This window comes from Pan troglodytes, chromosome 17 (genome assembly GCF_028858775.2).
Source record: "Pan troglodytes isolate AG18354 chromosome 17, NHGRI_mPanTro3-v2.0_pri, whole genome shotgun sequence".
In the NCBI taxonomy this organism is placed as follows: Eukaryota; Metazoa; Chordata; class Mammalia; order Primates; family Hominidae; genus Pan; species Pan troglodytes.
The window spans coordinates 57,166,909-57,180,818 of NC_072415.2; the positions used below are offsets into that span (position 1 = coordinate 57,166,909).

General features: G+C 42.9%; 1 protein-coding gene and 1 long non-coding RNA gene across 11 annotated transcripts in view; one reads left to right on the forward strand and one right to left on the reverse strand.

Annotated features, from left to right (window-relative positions):
- KATNAL2 (katanin catalytic subunit A1 like 2) overlaps positions 1-10,723 on the forward strand; it is a 409,798-nt gene extending 399,075 nt beyond the window's left edge. For 9 of the 10 annotated variants that reach the window (XM_016933645.4, XM_016933646.4, XM_063796078.1 and 6 more), the window contains 3 exons: positions 8,674-8,836; positions 9,685-9,787; positions 10,297-10,723. In XM_016933645.4, coding sequence (XP_016789134.1) covers positions 8,674-8,836; positions 9,685-9,787; positions 10,297-10,436 — 406 coding nt within the window. In that variant the 3' untranslated portion in view covers positions 10,437-10,723. Of the gene's footprint in view, positions 1-7,594; positions 7,791-8,673; positions 8,837-9,684; positions 9,788-10,296 lie in introns of those variants that run through there. The other variant, XM_063796082.1, reaches the window with a different exon arrangement.
- Positions 6,744-9,913, reverse strand: LOC107969490 (uncharacterized). Its single transcript, XR_010152077.1, has 3 exons — positions 9,845-9,913; positions 8,910-9,002; positions 6,744-6,831 (listed from the first exon to the last, which is right to left on the reverse strand). It is a non-coding gene; the product is annotated as an uncharacterized LOC107969490 (long non-coding RNA).
- Positions 10,724-13,910: the final 3,187 nt, after the last annotated feature.

The window sequence follows — 13,910 nt, forward strand, 5'->3', positions numbered from 1 at the left end:
CAAAAATATACAAGGGAAAGAGGCAATTTCTGATGACATATAGTTTTAAAAGCCTTTATGAAGTAGAGAGCACTTGATCTGGGTCTATAAACATGACTCAACTTTTGATAGACAAAGTGAAAGTTCCACATAAGGAAAATGGCCTGAGTAGAAACTCAGAACTAGGATGGCAAAAAGTGGATTCTGAGAATGGCAAACAGACCAGTTTGGCCCAAGTGGGAATTGTAGGTGGGGGACAGCTGATGCTGGGCTCACTGTGGAAGACAAAGTACCCTTCAATGCTTAATCATTGGCTCCCTATTATCAACCACAGAATGTTAATAAATATTAATTTCCAGAGTTGTCCTGACCACTCACTTCATGGTGTTACATAGACATACTGCAAAGACTTCCCTTTTAAAACTGAAGGTTGGTTTCTCTTATGCTGATAATTTCAACTTAATACATTTTAACTAGTGAAGGAATAAACTAGAATTATGTTGCTTCCACATTCTGTAAAATCTGGAATGATCTCTGTCCCAGGAACCCTGGTTTAACAGTGGAGACAGGACGAGGGACTTAGGAAGGTACCTGAGGGTTGGCACAGGGGCTCAGCTGATCGGGCGCAAGGCCTTGAAGCAAGATGTAAACCGTCGAAGTGGCCAGTGGGTGCTGCACCTTTTATCCAGCAGTGGGCCTGGGTCCAGTGGACCAAACTCTGAGGTCTGTGAGTCTTTGCTGCATTTCACACTTGCTGTACACCAGCAGCTCACACTTGCTGGTAGTTTTGTCCTTTGAGGTGACAGAAGTACCAGAAAAACAAAAGAAAGGAGACATTAAAACAGAGTAACTAGGTTCAAAACTCAAAGTGCAGGGACTAAGGGGAGTGCTTTCTGGTTGCCACAGGTTAAATTTTTTAATATAAATATATTGGCATAAAGAATGATTCCTGGGTACATTCCATTTGTCCTTCGTTTCCTCCCTTGTATGATTATATGATTATTGATGTCATGAAAAGTGCATTCATCAGGACTGGCTGTCAGAGAGTTGCACTTATTTTGTGCCCACAAGCAGTTTTGAGGTAAATCTCTTGCTTTAGGGCATTAGCTAATCAATACAGACATCTGTAGTGAGGGATTGTTTTCCACATCATCTACAAGACTCCATTTTCCTAGGGCATTCTGGAGGGTTCTGGACTTCCTTTAGACAGGAAGTCACTCTGGATGGGATAGGGACAGCAGGAAGAAGGAGTCCCTGTGAAAGAATCTTTCTTCTTTAGCAGCCTGTCTTTTAGAAGCAAGTAGCTGATCCAAAGTAAAGGCCTTGGAAGAAAATACAGCAACTGCTCATTACCCCGTGCTCTGCCATTTCTAGGGGCTTATTTTCTCTTCCCTTGGGGTTTTCAGTCTGATATCAGCTCTTATTTTTTCTTTGAAATTTACAGGATCAATGATCCCACAGGCCAAGACCCAACCCTCCATATTACTGCCTTTAATTACATATAAGGAAGAGGGCGTCTTGTTTCTGTATATTGGAGGCATAGCAATGACAATACACATGGCAGGCAGTAAATACTGCTGAACGGCACTGAATTCCTAAAATATAAATGCAATGATTTAGCTTCCCTGTTAAAAGATCTCCCGGCCGAGTGAAGTGGATCACGCCTGTAATCCCAGCACTTTGGGAGGCTGAGGCAGGCAGATCACTTGAGGTCAGGAGTTTGAGACCAGCCTGGTCAACATGGCGAAATCCCGTTTCTACTAAAAATACAAAAAATAGCCCAGCATGGTGGCACACGCCTGTAATCCCAGCTACTCAGGAGGCCAAGGTGGGAGAATTGCTTGAACCTGGGAGGTAGAGGTTGCAGTGAGCCAAGATCGCACCACTGCACTCTAGGCTGGGTGACAGAGTGAGTGAGACTCCGTCTCAAAAAAAAAAAAAAAGAAAAAAAAAATCCCTTCTCTCCTTTTTTTCTTTTCTCCCCCATCACTTCACCTTTTTCTCCTATAATTCAGTCACAACTGTTAACTGTCTAGATGGACTCTTGATACATTGAGACATTCCAGGCATTCTATGAGTTTCATCTCCTTGGAGAGAAGGCTGGTAAGAGCCTTCTTACCAGCTCCAGGCTCACTTGCTTGTCCTGCACCTAGTCTGGAGAGGAAACCCTGGGGTTCCCCATCGTCCTCCTGGAGGGTCCTTCACTCTCTGCGTCACAGCCTCTGTTTCTTGAATCCCTTATAGTCCTTTGGTGTGGTTTACTCTCCTCCTTTGGAGAGAATCCTCCAATGCTTTCCTGATAAAGGGTACATGGGAGGTAATTTTTTTTAGGCCTCACATGTTGAAAATGTCTTTATTCTATCCCCCAACTTAATTGATGTCTTCATCAAGAGATAGATTTCTATGCTAGAAATTATTTCTCATCTGAATTCTGAAGGCAGTGTTCTATTTTCTTTTAATGTCTTACATTGCTGTTGAGAAGTCTTATTGATCCATTGTACATAACCTGTTTTTTCTCTCTGGAAGCTTTTATGATCCTTTCTTTGTTCTCCAGGTTTTGAAATTTCACCACGATGTGACTTGGGAGTCCACTAGCAGTTAACTGAGGCACAGGTTTAGGGACTCACTGAGTTAAATCTTCATGCTTGCCTCACAGGGTTGTTGTGAGAATTAAATGAATTAATGTCTGTAAAATGCTTGAGACATTGCCTGCCACTTAGTTAAGTACTAGTTAAGCATTTGCTTTTATTAATATTTCACATACAGAAAATTATTTCCTAGAATTCTGGAAAGTTTTCTTGAATGATTTCTTTGATATCCTCCCTTCTGTTTTCTCTGTCCTTTTTTTTTTTTTTTTTTTTTTTTGATCTCCTATTGTCTGTTGGCTCTCCTGTAATAATGTTCTCATTTTAAAAACCATTTCTTTCTCATTTCGAATTTCTTTGTGTGTGTGTGTGTATTTATGTGCATATTTGTGTGTCTTTTTTTTTTTTCTTTAATTGAGACAGGGCCTGGCTCTGTCACCCAGGCTGGAGCGCAGTGGCATGACCACAGCTCCCTGCAGCCTCAACCTCTTGGGTTCAAGCGATCGTCCCACGTCCCAACTAGCTGGGACTACAGGCATATGCCTGGCTAATTTTTTTGTAGAGATGGGGTCTCACTGTGTTGCCCAGGCTGGATTCAAACTCCTGGGCTCAAGTGATCCTCCTACCTTGGCCTCCTAATGCACTGAATTACAGGCATAGGCCACCATGCCTGGCCTTGTGTATCTTTCTTGTCCTACTCTGTGAGAGATTTCTCCAGCTTTATCTTCTAAATTTTCCATTGTGTTTTTAATTTCTTCTATCATATTTTGTATTCTCAAGTTACTGTATTTTGTTGTTTTTCTCTATTCTTTTTAAATGGCATCCTCTTTGCTGTAGTCTGAATGTGTTCCTCAAAATTCATGTGTTAGAAATTTAATCCCCAATGCAACAGTGTCGGATGGTAGAGCCCTATGGGAAGTGTTTAGGTCACCAGGGCTCCACTGTCATGAACAGATTACTGCCATTATAAAAAGGCATGATGGAGGCAGTTTGGTCTCTCTTTTTTGCCTTCCACTTGCCATCATGTGAAGACACACTGTTTCCGCCTCTTGAGGATATGCCATCTTGGAAGCAGAGGCCAGGCTCTCACCAGACACCAAACCTGCTGGTGCCTTGATCTTGGTCTCCCACCCTCCAAAATGACAAACCATGAAATTTCTGTTCTTTATAAATTACCCAGTCTCAGGTATTTTGTTAATAGCAGTTCAAAATGGACTAAGACACTCTTCTTGTTTCATGGCAATATTTTCTTACATCTCTCTGAGAATACTAATTTTTGAAGTTTCATTTCCCTGAAGAATTCTGTTTTCTCCAAGATTCTTTTTATTTTCCCCCATTTATTTGTGTTGGGCTCTGTCTTCAAGTTAGAGGAGTTCCACAGATGTAGGTCTTCTTGGCTGCCTAATGTTTATGAGAGGGGTACATTAACAAAACCCACAGGAAGCTCTGTGCATGTGGCAAAGGCTTGCCAACTGTGGGCTCCATGTATTGAGATTTGACTGGGTTACTGTGTTGGGGAACTCCCAATATCAATGTCCTTAGGGTCTTTCTCTTTGGCTGGTCAGATTGCCAAGTGACGATTCTTGCAATCTCCTGCCTGGAGGGCAAGAGTTTGGCTGCTAAGAGTCTAGGGATAGTCGGTATCTCATTGCTTCAGTACAGTACACTATTTTCAACTGAGCCTGGTGTTTCCCAGCCTGGAGACCCTCCATTTTACCCTCTACCAAGGTATGGGAGAGGCAGTTCCCCTGCTACTGGAGGGGGTGGAAATCTGTGATCTTTTTTTTATGCAAATTGGCAATCAAACCCCCTATTTTCAACCCAGCCTCACCCTCACCTCTAAAGGTAGAAGAAGATACTGCCAAGTCTCTCGGGGTTTCTGTGACTCAGATTATTTCTTGACTTTCTTTACTGCTGATTTAGAAAGCAGCTTCTCAGTTCTACTAAGTTTCTTTTACTCATCATTATGCTTCCCAGCTTTCAAATCTTTGCTTCAATCAGTTCTCCAATTCTCTTTGCTTTTGTGGGTTTATGCCATTCAAAAACTCTTTCAGTGGTGTTTAGTAGGAGGAAGCAGAGGTGATTGTGTTTATCCCCAAATTTAAGTGCAGTCTTAGTTAAAGTTCATCAACAATGAAGTGTAATATGGTTTGGCTGGTCCCCACCCAAAATTTCATCTTCAGTTATAATCCTCATAATCCCCACCTGTCAAGGACGGGACCAGGTGGAGATAACTGAATCATAGGGGTGGTTTTCCCCATGCTGTTCTCATGAGATCTCACTGCACCTTGATGGTTTTATAAGTGCTCACTCTGTCCTGCCACCCTGTAAAGAAGATGCCTGCCCCTCTCTTTTGCTTTCCATCATGATTGTCAGTTTCTTGAGGCCATGTGGAACTGTGAGTCAATTAAACCCCTTTCCTTTATAAATTACCCAGTCTCAAGTATTTCTTCATAGCAGTGTGAGAATGGACTAATACAGTGTTTTTATTTCAACCTTAGTAACACAGCCTTCTGTTGGAACATCCTTGGGTATGAAGGATAACATATTTTTGTGGCTTATATGCAGGGGTGATATTCAAAATATTGAACAACTGGTGTGGTGTGGGTGCTGACCAGTCAAGGGGAACAGCATCATTCTTGCTGCCTGCTGGCTGTATATTATTGCTGAGTATGAACAAGGAGGAAACCATTTGAAGCAAAGATAAGCACATCCTCAATTGGAGTGCTAGGCAAAGTTCTGCTGTGAAGCGTGTTTTTTTCTTCTTTTCCTTGACCCTGTGCCTTGAATATAAATGTGCCTTGAGAGGGGGAATGATTGTGCAAGGGAAGAGGTGGCTGAGTCTCTGATGTGCGATGAATGTCAACAGGGTGAGCCTGATAAAAGAACAAAGCAAATGCAAAAAAGAAATAGGTCATTGTTACTGTCGGTAAGGCACCCCTGGACTATGGATTCTCAGCTCAGGGTTAGACAAACAATAGGAGAGGAAAAGACACACTCCTTAAAGAAATCTGGTTGCTGTGATTTAGGATTCAGATATGTTCCCTGGAAGTATGTTTTCAGTTTAAAAAGAAATACTGTAACATAGATTCAGAATGAGAATAAGAAAAAATGGGAAGACAGTTTAGATATTCTCAGTGTTTTTATGAGTGAGAAATACCTGGTGATGACGTTTTCATTGTTACTCTTTTTTAAAAAATATTTAAAATTTTATGTTTTAAAAAATTTATTTCTGTCACTCAGGCTGGAGTGCAATAGTATGATCTCGGCTCGCTACAACCTCGGCTTCCTGGGCTCAGGTGACTCTCCTACCTCAGCCTCTCAAGTAGCTGAGACTACAGGCGTGCATCACCACACCCGGCTAATTTTATTTATATTGTGCAGAGACGGGGTCTCACTATGTTGCCCAGCATAGTCAGCAAATCTTCTACCTCAGCTTCCCCAAGGGCTGGGATTACAGGCGTGAGCCACCGCACTCAGCTCATTGTTACTCTTTATCAATGGTTAGGCTAACATACAGGAATTTCCTAATTTCTATCCTAGAAAATCAAATAAACAGTTCACAGACTCACACTCAAGATGATCTGTTGATAATAGGAATGGTAATTTAGAGTAACCAAATAGCCTCAGCTGATGAGGGAAAGCTCTGCTTTACATAATAGTGCTATGTAATTTCATAATAACTCCAAATAATGTATTTGGAATGAAAAATCCAGGCCAGGCGTGGTGGCTCACACCTGTAATCCTAGCACTTTGGGAGGCTGAGGCGGGTGGACTGCTTGAGCTCAGTAGTTCAAGACCAGCATGGTTAACATGGTGAAACTGCATCCAAAAAATATTAGCCGGGCTCGCACCTGTAGTCCCAGCTACTGGGGGGCTGAGGCAGAAGGATCGCTTGAGTCCAGGAGGTGTAGGTTGCAGTGAGCTGCGACGGCACCACTGCACTCCAGCCTGGGCAACAGAGGAAGACCCTGGCTCAAAAAAAAAAACAAAAAAAAATCCAACTCTGTGTGTGTATGTGGGTGTGTGTTTAATCAGCATTTGCAACCTCTAGTGAAATAATTGATTCAGACAAAGATCATTAATAGATGCTAAAACCATTAGTTGAAAGGGTATAAGGAATTGGGTATTCCTATGGTGTCAAAGTATTGTACACAGAATACTTACTACATGCTGAGAGAAGATGTTTTTCTTTACAACGGAGAGTTCCATGGCCACCAGAAAATCAACCACCACACCGACAGTGAGATACACAGATGTGTGGATCCTGATGAATATGAAAACACATCATCATCTATGCAATACGCTTGCCAAAAAATATTTACCCTAAATCTCATTAAGCTTTTAGAACTTCCCTCTTAGAGACAGGGAATAGAGGAACCAGTTTCATGTATCACAAGGAAATCATCAGACAAATTCAGAATGTGGGACATTCTCCAGCTGGCCCTGTTTTTTCAAAAAGGGTCTAGGGCAAGCAGGCTGGCCTAGATTAAAAAGAGATTTAAGAGACATAACCATACATAATGCATATTTGTTCACTGGATTTTGTCAGAAAATGATGGAAGATATTTTGGGGATGGTTGGAGTATTTTTTAACTTTTATTTAAGCTCAGGGGTACATGTGCAGGTTTGTTGTATAGGTGAACTTGTGTCATGGGGGTTTGCTGTACAGATTATTTCATCACCCAGGTATTAAGCCTAGTACCCATTAGTTGTTTTTCCTGATCCTCTCCTCCTCCCACCCTCCACCCTGACTGGAGAAATCTGAATATGGACTGAGCATTAGACACATCACAGAATCAGTTTTGCCAGGTGTCATAATGATATTGTGGCTATGTAAGCAAATGCCCTTCTTTGGAAATACATGCTAAAATATTTAGGGATGAGGTGTCATGATATAAGTTACTTTGAAATAATTTAGCAAGAATAGGTAGATAGAGAGATATGAAGCAGATATAGAAGAATACTGGTGCTGAATCAAGATGGTATGTATATAGATGTTCAATTGTTTTATTCTACTTTTATATTAGCTTGAAAGCCATTGCACTCCAGCCTGGTGACAGAGCAAGACTCCATCTCAAAAAAAAAAAAAAAAAAAAAAAGTGTACTAGTCCATTTTCATGCTGCTGGTGAAGACATATCCAAGACTGGGAAGAGAAAAAAATTAATTGGACTTACAGTTTCACATGGATGGGGAGCCTCAGAATCATGGCGGGGGGCAAAAGACACTTCTTATATGGTGGCAGCAAGAGAAAATGAGGAAGATGCAAGAAGCGGAAACCCCTGATAAAACCATCAGACCTCGTGAGACTTATTCACTACCATGAGAACAGCATGCGTGGTGGAAACTGCCCACATGATTCAAATTATCTCCTACTGGGTCCCTCCCACAACACGTGGGAATTATGCGATTACAATTCAAGATGAGATTTGGGTGGGGACACAGAGCCAAACCATATCAAGTTGTTTAAGGAAATGGCCTATGGATGCAAAATCACATAAACTTGGCCTGACAGTTTTGGGAGGAGTAAAAGTGAGTGTCTGAAAGGGCCGTTATTTGCACTGGGCACCCGGGAAGGGCCACTGGTGCTAAGTTCACCAATGTAATGAAGTGAGGGGGTCATTCACTCCAGAAGGACTGAGAATTTTGGAAGAATTAATGTACTTAGAGTGCCCAAGTTATTGTCAGCAATAATTTACTCACTGGCAAGATCGGATTGAATAATTCATGTTACAACTGCAATGAGAATACTCATGATTGCCGGTTGTTAGTTGGTTTTTGTACCCCAAATTAAGTCGCATAAAATTACTTCCTTTTCATTAGTTCTGAGAATGTGTTTTCTTTTCTTCCATTCATCCTTCCTTCCCTTTCTTCTCCTTCCTTTCTGCTTTCCTCCCTCTCTTCCCTTCCTTCCCTCCCTCAGTTCTCTTTCTCACCAATTCTTTCTCCAAATAATATTAATTGTCCCATCCCCTCAAGGCATAGATGTAGAGTGACAGTTAAAATGCAGAATTGCTTCCTGCAATGCTAAATTGTTCTTAAAGTACAGTTGTTGTTCAGGAAGTGTGTTTGCAGCCCTGTCCAGCTCCATTTCTGGTGTGATTTCAGGGAGCTGGACTGTGCCATGTTACGCCGCCTGGAGAAGAGGATTCTGGTCGATCTCCCCAGCCGGGAGGCCAGGCAGGCCATGATCTACCACTGGCTGCCTCCTGTGAGCAAGAGCAGGGCCTTGGAGCTGCACACAGAGCTGGAGTACAGTGTGCTGAGCCAGGTCAGCTGCCCTGGAGAGGGGCACATGTAGGTCAAGGGCCCACCATATGGCCATCTTGTAGACCAGGTCTTACCATGAGCTGATAGAAGCTTGAGACACTTAGAATAAGATCCAAGCTGCCCCCGTAATGCAATGGGCATCTTCACGAAGAATAAGCTCCTTTTCACTTAAAAATATTCAGAGAAGGAGAAACAACGTGAGGCAGTGGAAACAGCATAGGGTTTAGACTCAGAGAACCTATGGTCAAATCCTGGCCCTGCTGCTTGTTAGCTGTGTGACCTCGGAGAAGTCACTTACTCTTTGAGCCTGTTTCTTCATCTGTAAAATGGGTAGCAGATGAGCCACAAAGAATGACTGTGATGATTACATAACAGAAAAGCTCCAGGTACATGTCTATTATGCCCATTATCACTGGTGTCCATTCCCAGGGTGTTGCAGAAATGTTGCCTGCTTTTGGTGAACATTTGAACACAATGTTCTCTGAGGTTCCTAAATGGCAGGTATGATCTTATTTACAAGAATAAACGTGCCTACCAAATTTGACCATCCTTGGATTTGAGCACAGGGGCCCTGATAGGCTAACTTGGGTGTTCTGATCCTTCACTGGCATCTTACAGCATATTTCGATGGTGTTAGAAAGCCATTCTAGCCCAGCTGCTTAGGTTATCCCAACATGCTAGCAGGGTCTCTTCCTCAAGCACTGTTTATCTGGGAATCTTTTTAGGGTGTTCATGGGTGACAGATACAGAATCTACACGGGGCTTCTGATATTGGGTCCTGCCTATAACAACGTAATGGCCAGGAGCATTCTGCCCACTGACCAATGGCTGGTTTTTTGGCTGTTTCAGGAGACTGAGGGCTACTCAGGCTCAGATATTAAGCTCGTCTGCAGGGAAGCAGCCATGCGGCCCGTGAGGAAGATCTTTGATGCACTTGAAAGTCACCAGTCAGGTATGGGTTGGATCACCATGAAGGTGTTCCAGGAATTTGTGTAAAAATCCCTCTCACCAGCAGATGGAGCCTGGCGCCTGTTCTTGGTGCCGCTTTACACTTGGCAACGCGTTTTTTGGTCAAATCATCCCTCACTCAACTCATTCCTCCGTGGGTGTTCTGATTCGGATCGACTTTGCTTGCAGATGATAAACTCCTTAGGGCTCAGGCTTTTATTTCTCTGGCACACTGTGATGTTGGGCTGGATCCATTTGAGGCACTATATAAATATTAAATAATACCTGGTAACGATACATTTAGGTCACATTTTTTTGTCTGGGCCTTAGGGGCTAACTCAGTTGCACGTTAAAGAATTTTTCCCCAGCCCTCTTTAGTCTTGCCTTTTGCTGCATTAACAATTAAGAATGCTGCATTATGCATTATTTTGAAAGAAGGTCTATTAGCATTTCAAGAGCATTGATCACCAAGAGGTCGATTGTTGTGCTGTTACTGTTGTGTTCTTATCCTAGAAAGCAGCGACTTACCCAGGATCCAGTTGGATATAGTAACCACTGCCGACTTTCTGGATGTGCTAACTCACACCAAGCCCTCCGCAAAGAATCTGGCTCAGAGATACTCAGACTGGCAAAGAGAGTTCGAGTCTGTTTGAAACCACATTTACCCTGACCTGGCCACAAAGGCAACCACAAAGACCTCCTAGTTTATTAATGTCCGTGGGAGAACAAAATGATTGGAATGGAAAAGAGAAAATTATTCTTGAAGACTGGATTAACTTGAGCCACTGTATTGTTTTGGATAGCTGAGATATATTTATTAACTTACCATTATCGATGTCAGCAAAATATTGAGGGTTTCAGTTACATACATATATGTGCTATTGGGTCATACAATGGAGATTTTTCTGACAATTAGACTCCATAAAATTTTAATGAACAATTTTCTGTAATGTTACTCATTTGTAAACTTTTTAAGAAAAAGATGTACTTAGAAAAGTTGTGTTGGCCATGCACAGGATGACCCTGAGTTGGGGCAGCCAAGTAGAAGCTAAGCTTGACAGGCACTGCCCAGCTGACAGTCCCAGGGTGAAGGAGGATGGAAGCAGGGAAGGCAATGCAGTCTGTTTCTCATTCTGGACAATATTCTGAATCGCATCAGCTCCCCCTAATTCTGACTCCATCCAGCTTTGTCAGCAGCAAACCCCTCCCAAACTAAGCCCCACTCAGAAATGTCACTGAGCATTCTGATCCTAGAGCTAATAGCCAGGGTGACTAGCACACCATCACCATCAGCTGCCAGTCTGATTGTTTTGGGTTCTGGCCCCCAATAACATCTTTTCACTCTTCACACCTCACATCCGGTGTGCTCTGCCCTTCTCTTTCCATTGCCGCAGCTTCTCATCAGATCCAGAGCTTAGGATGGGGCACCTAAGCTTCGAGAACATTCATCCCAAGTCTTCCCTGCTCTTAGGCTCTTCCCCCTCTCCTTAAGGGGTTATAAACAACTAGACGCATCTCTCTCAGAAACCCACAATCCGAGGCATCTACTTTCAACCCTTGATAAATTTTGAAGGCTTCTACTAAGTAATGCCACTTCTTTTCCCCCACTAGAACTTACCTATGGGAAATCACCTTCTTTTCTCTTCCTTGCCTTGTCTTCATCATCCCTGCAGACAGACTCTTCAAGAGGAAAAACCTCCAGAAAGAGACACTTTGGATAGCTAAGTATCCCAAAGGATTTTACCCTTTTAAACAAAACCAAAGCATTTTTTTCGGTATCGATTATTTTGAGATTATTCTCAAATGCCTCTTTAAACATCATTTCATGGAAAATGTCAAATTGAAAATATATCTTGGCCGGGCGCGGTGGCTCACGCCTGTAATCCCAGCACTTTGGGAGGCCGAGGCGGGCGGATCACGAGGTCAGGAGATCGAGACCATCCTGGCTAACACGGTGAAACCCCGTCTCTACTAAAAATACAAAAAATTAGCCGGGTGTGGTAGCGGGCGCGGTAGCGGGCGCCTGTAGTCCCAGCTACTCGGGAGGCTGAGGCAGGAGAATGGCGTGAACCCGGGAGGCGGAGCTTGCAGTGAGCCGAGATCGCGCCACTGCACTCCAGCCTGGGCGACAGAGCGAGACTCCGTCTCAAAAAAAAAAAAAAAAAAAGAAAAAAGAAAATATATCTTATTTAACAAATTGAAAATAAAAAAGATTTCATCTCAGTACATGCTTAAACTTCTTCATAAGCATCAGGCACTACACCATGCAGCACCAGTGATATAGAGCATAGAGAGTCCCCAGCCCCTGGGCCATGGACCCGTAGTACCCGTCCGTGGCTTGTTAGAACTGGTTTGCACAGCAGCTAAGAGGCAGGTGAGCATTACTGCCTGAGCTCCACCTCCTGTCAGATCAGCGACAGCATTAGATTCTCATAGGAGCGTGAACTCCATTGTGAACTGTACATGCGAGGGATCTAGGTTATGCGCTCCTTATGAGAATCTAAGTAATGCCTGATGATCTGAGATGAACAGTTTCATCCCAAAAGCATCCATCCCCCGCCCCCTATCCAGGCCCAGTCCGTGGAAAAACTGTCTTCCACGAAACCGGTCCCTGGTGCCAAAAAGCCTGGGGACCACTGACATAGATGACTCTACTTTGAATGGCCCAAGACTGATGTAAGGCCTAAGTTCCGATGTCTGCTTTATGGTTTTGGGGGGTTCTTCTTGTCAGAACTGACATCAGCTGACATTTCTTGTAGCTGCTAGTCCATTTGCTTGTGGCCACTACCATCATTTCTAATTTTATAAAATCTCAACTGCTACTGCGAATTTGCTGCAGTGGGAAAGTTGGTGCTGTATGTATACCCAAAAATGACTGGGTAAAGGGGCAGGGGAAATGCTCCTCTGGATAGCAGGCTTCGTGACAATACATTTAGGTCCTTTCTGCTTACTGCCCGTTCCTGAATTCATTCAGGATAAGTGCAGTCCTGCCATCCCTCACAGCAAATACACTTAACCTTCTTCCACTTCCAAAACCCCATATGCAGCCTGTGTGCCTGCTGCATCTCCACATCCTCCATTCCCTTTAAATATCGCCTAGTCCATGTTTTTAACACTTCCACCTCTATTCAATCACATACTCAGTCCTCCTCTTTTTTCCTAAGAAAATTTGTCTTCAAATACTTCGGCATGTGGATGTTTTTCTGTCACGCCTTTACTTTGGTGGCTTCTTCTTGATGTTTTATATATTTATTCCCACTTTGGATGAAATGAAGTGTAGCTCTTTCATCTCTCTGCCCTTTCCTTACCACATATACATATCTGTCTCCATCATCCCAAAAGTTCTATTATGATTTTAGGTTAACTCAATAATCAATATTTTTAATAGAACTGTACATTGTTAACTGCAGAGCCAGCTGGTGAATTAGAATTACATTTGCTTTCTTGTTTTGTCTTTCCTAGAATTAACAACTGCCTTGTTTTTCTATTTGCTTAATTTTCTAAGTTTTTTTTTTTTTTTTTTTTTTTTGGCAACACATTCTCGGACCTGTCAGGTACCCATCAATATTCTTTTCCAAATGGCCAAACATACCAGATAAACTTTCCACTCCCTTCCCACCCGCTCTGGTCCTGGTGTTCTAAGGGAAAGGGGAGCAGAAGACCATGGCAGAATAAGCAATTTGTACCTAATCAATTTCCAGCCCTGCATCTCAACCTGGCCCACCACCATGCCCATTGTTTCCATGGCCTTAATTTCCATGGTTCCATTTTTCCAGAGAATAATGGAAAATTTCCATTCTCCTGCCTTGACTAGGGGTTGGCATCTGACTGCTCAGGGTGGGGAAGTTTCCTGAGGCTCCAACTTCTAACTAATTCCTCACTTTCAATCCTGTCTTGTACCTCACTTCCTCCCTACCTGCTGTCTGCAAGCCTTAAGTCTTTGAAGTTGTTCTACAGGATGAATTTTGGCTGTATTTTCTTTGCACTGATCTTGGCTATCAACATTCCAACCAGTTTCCACCTTTCAGATTATTGTACCTTTTGATTCACTGATGCCTCCTCTACCTTCTCTTGTGGGCTGACCCTGTGGGTTTACATTTTATTCCTTTTACTCTTATTTTGGTGTG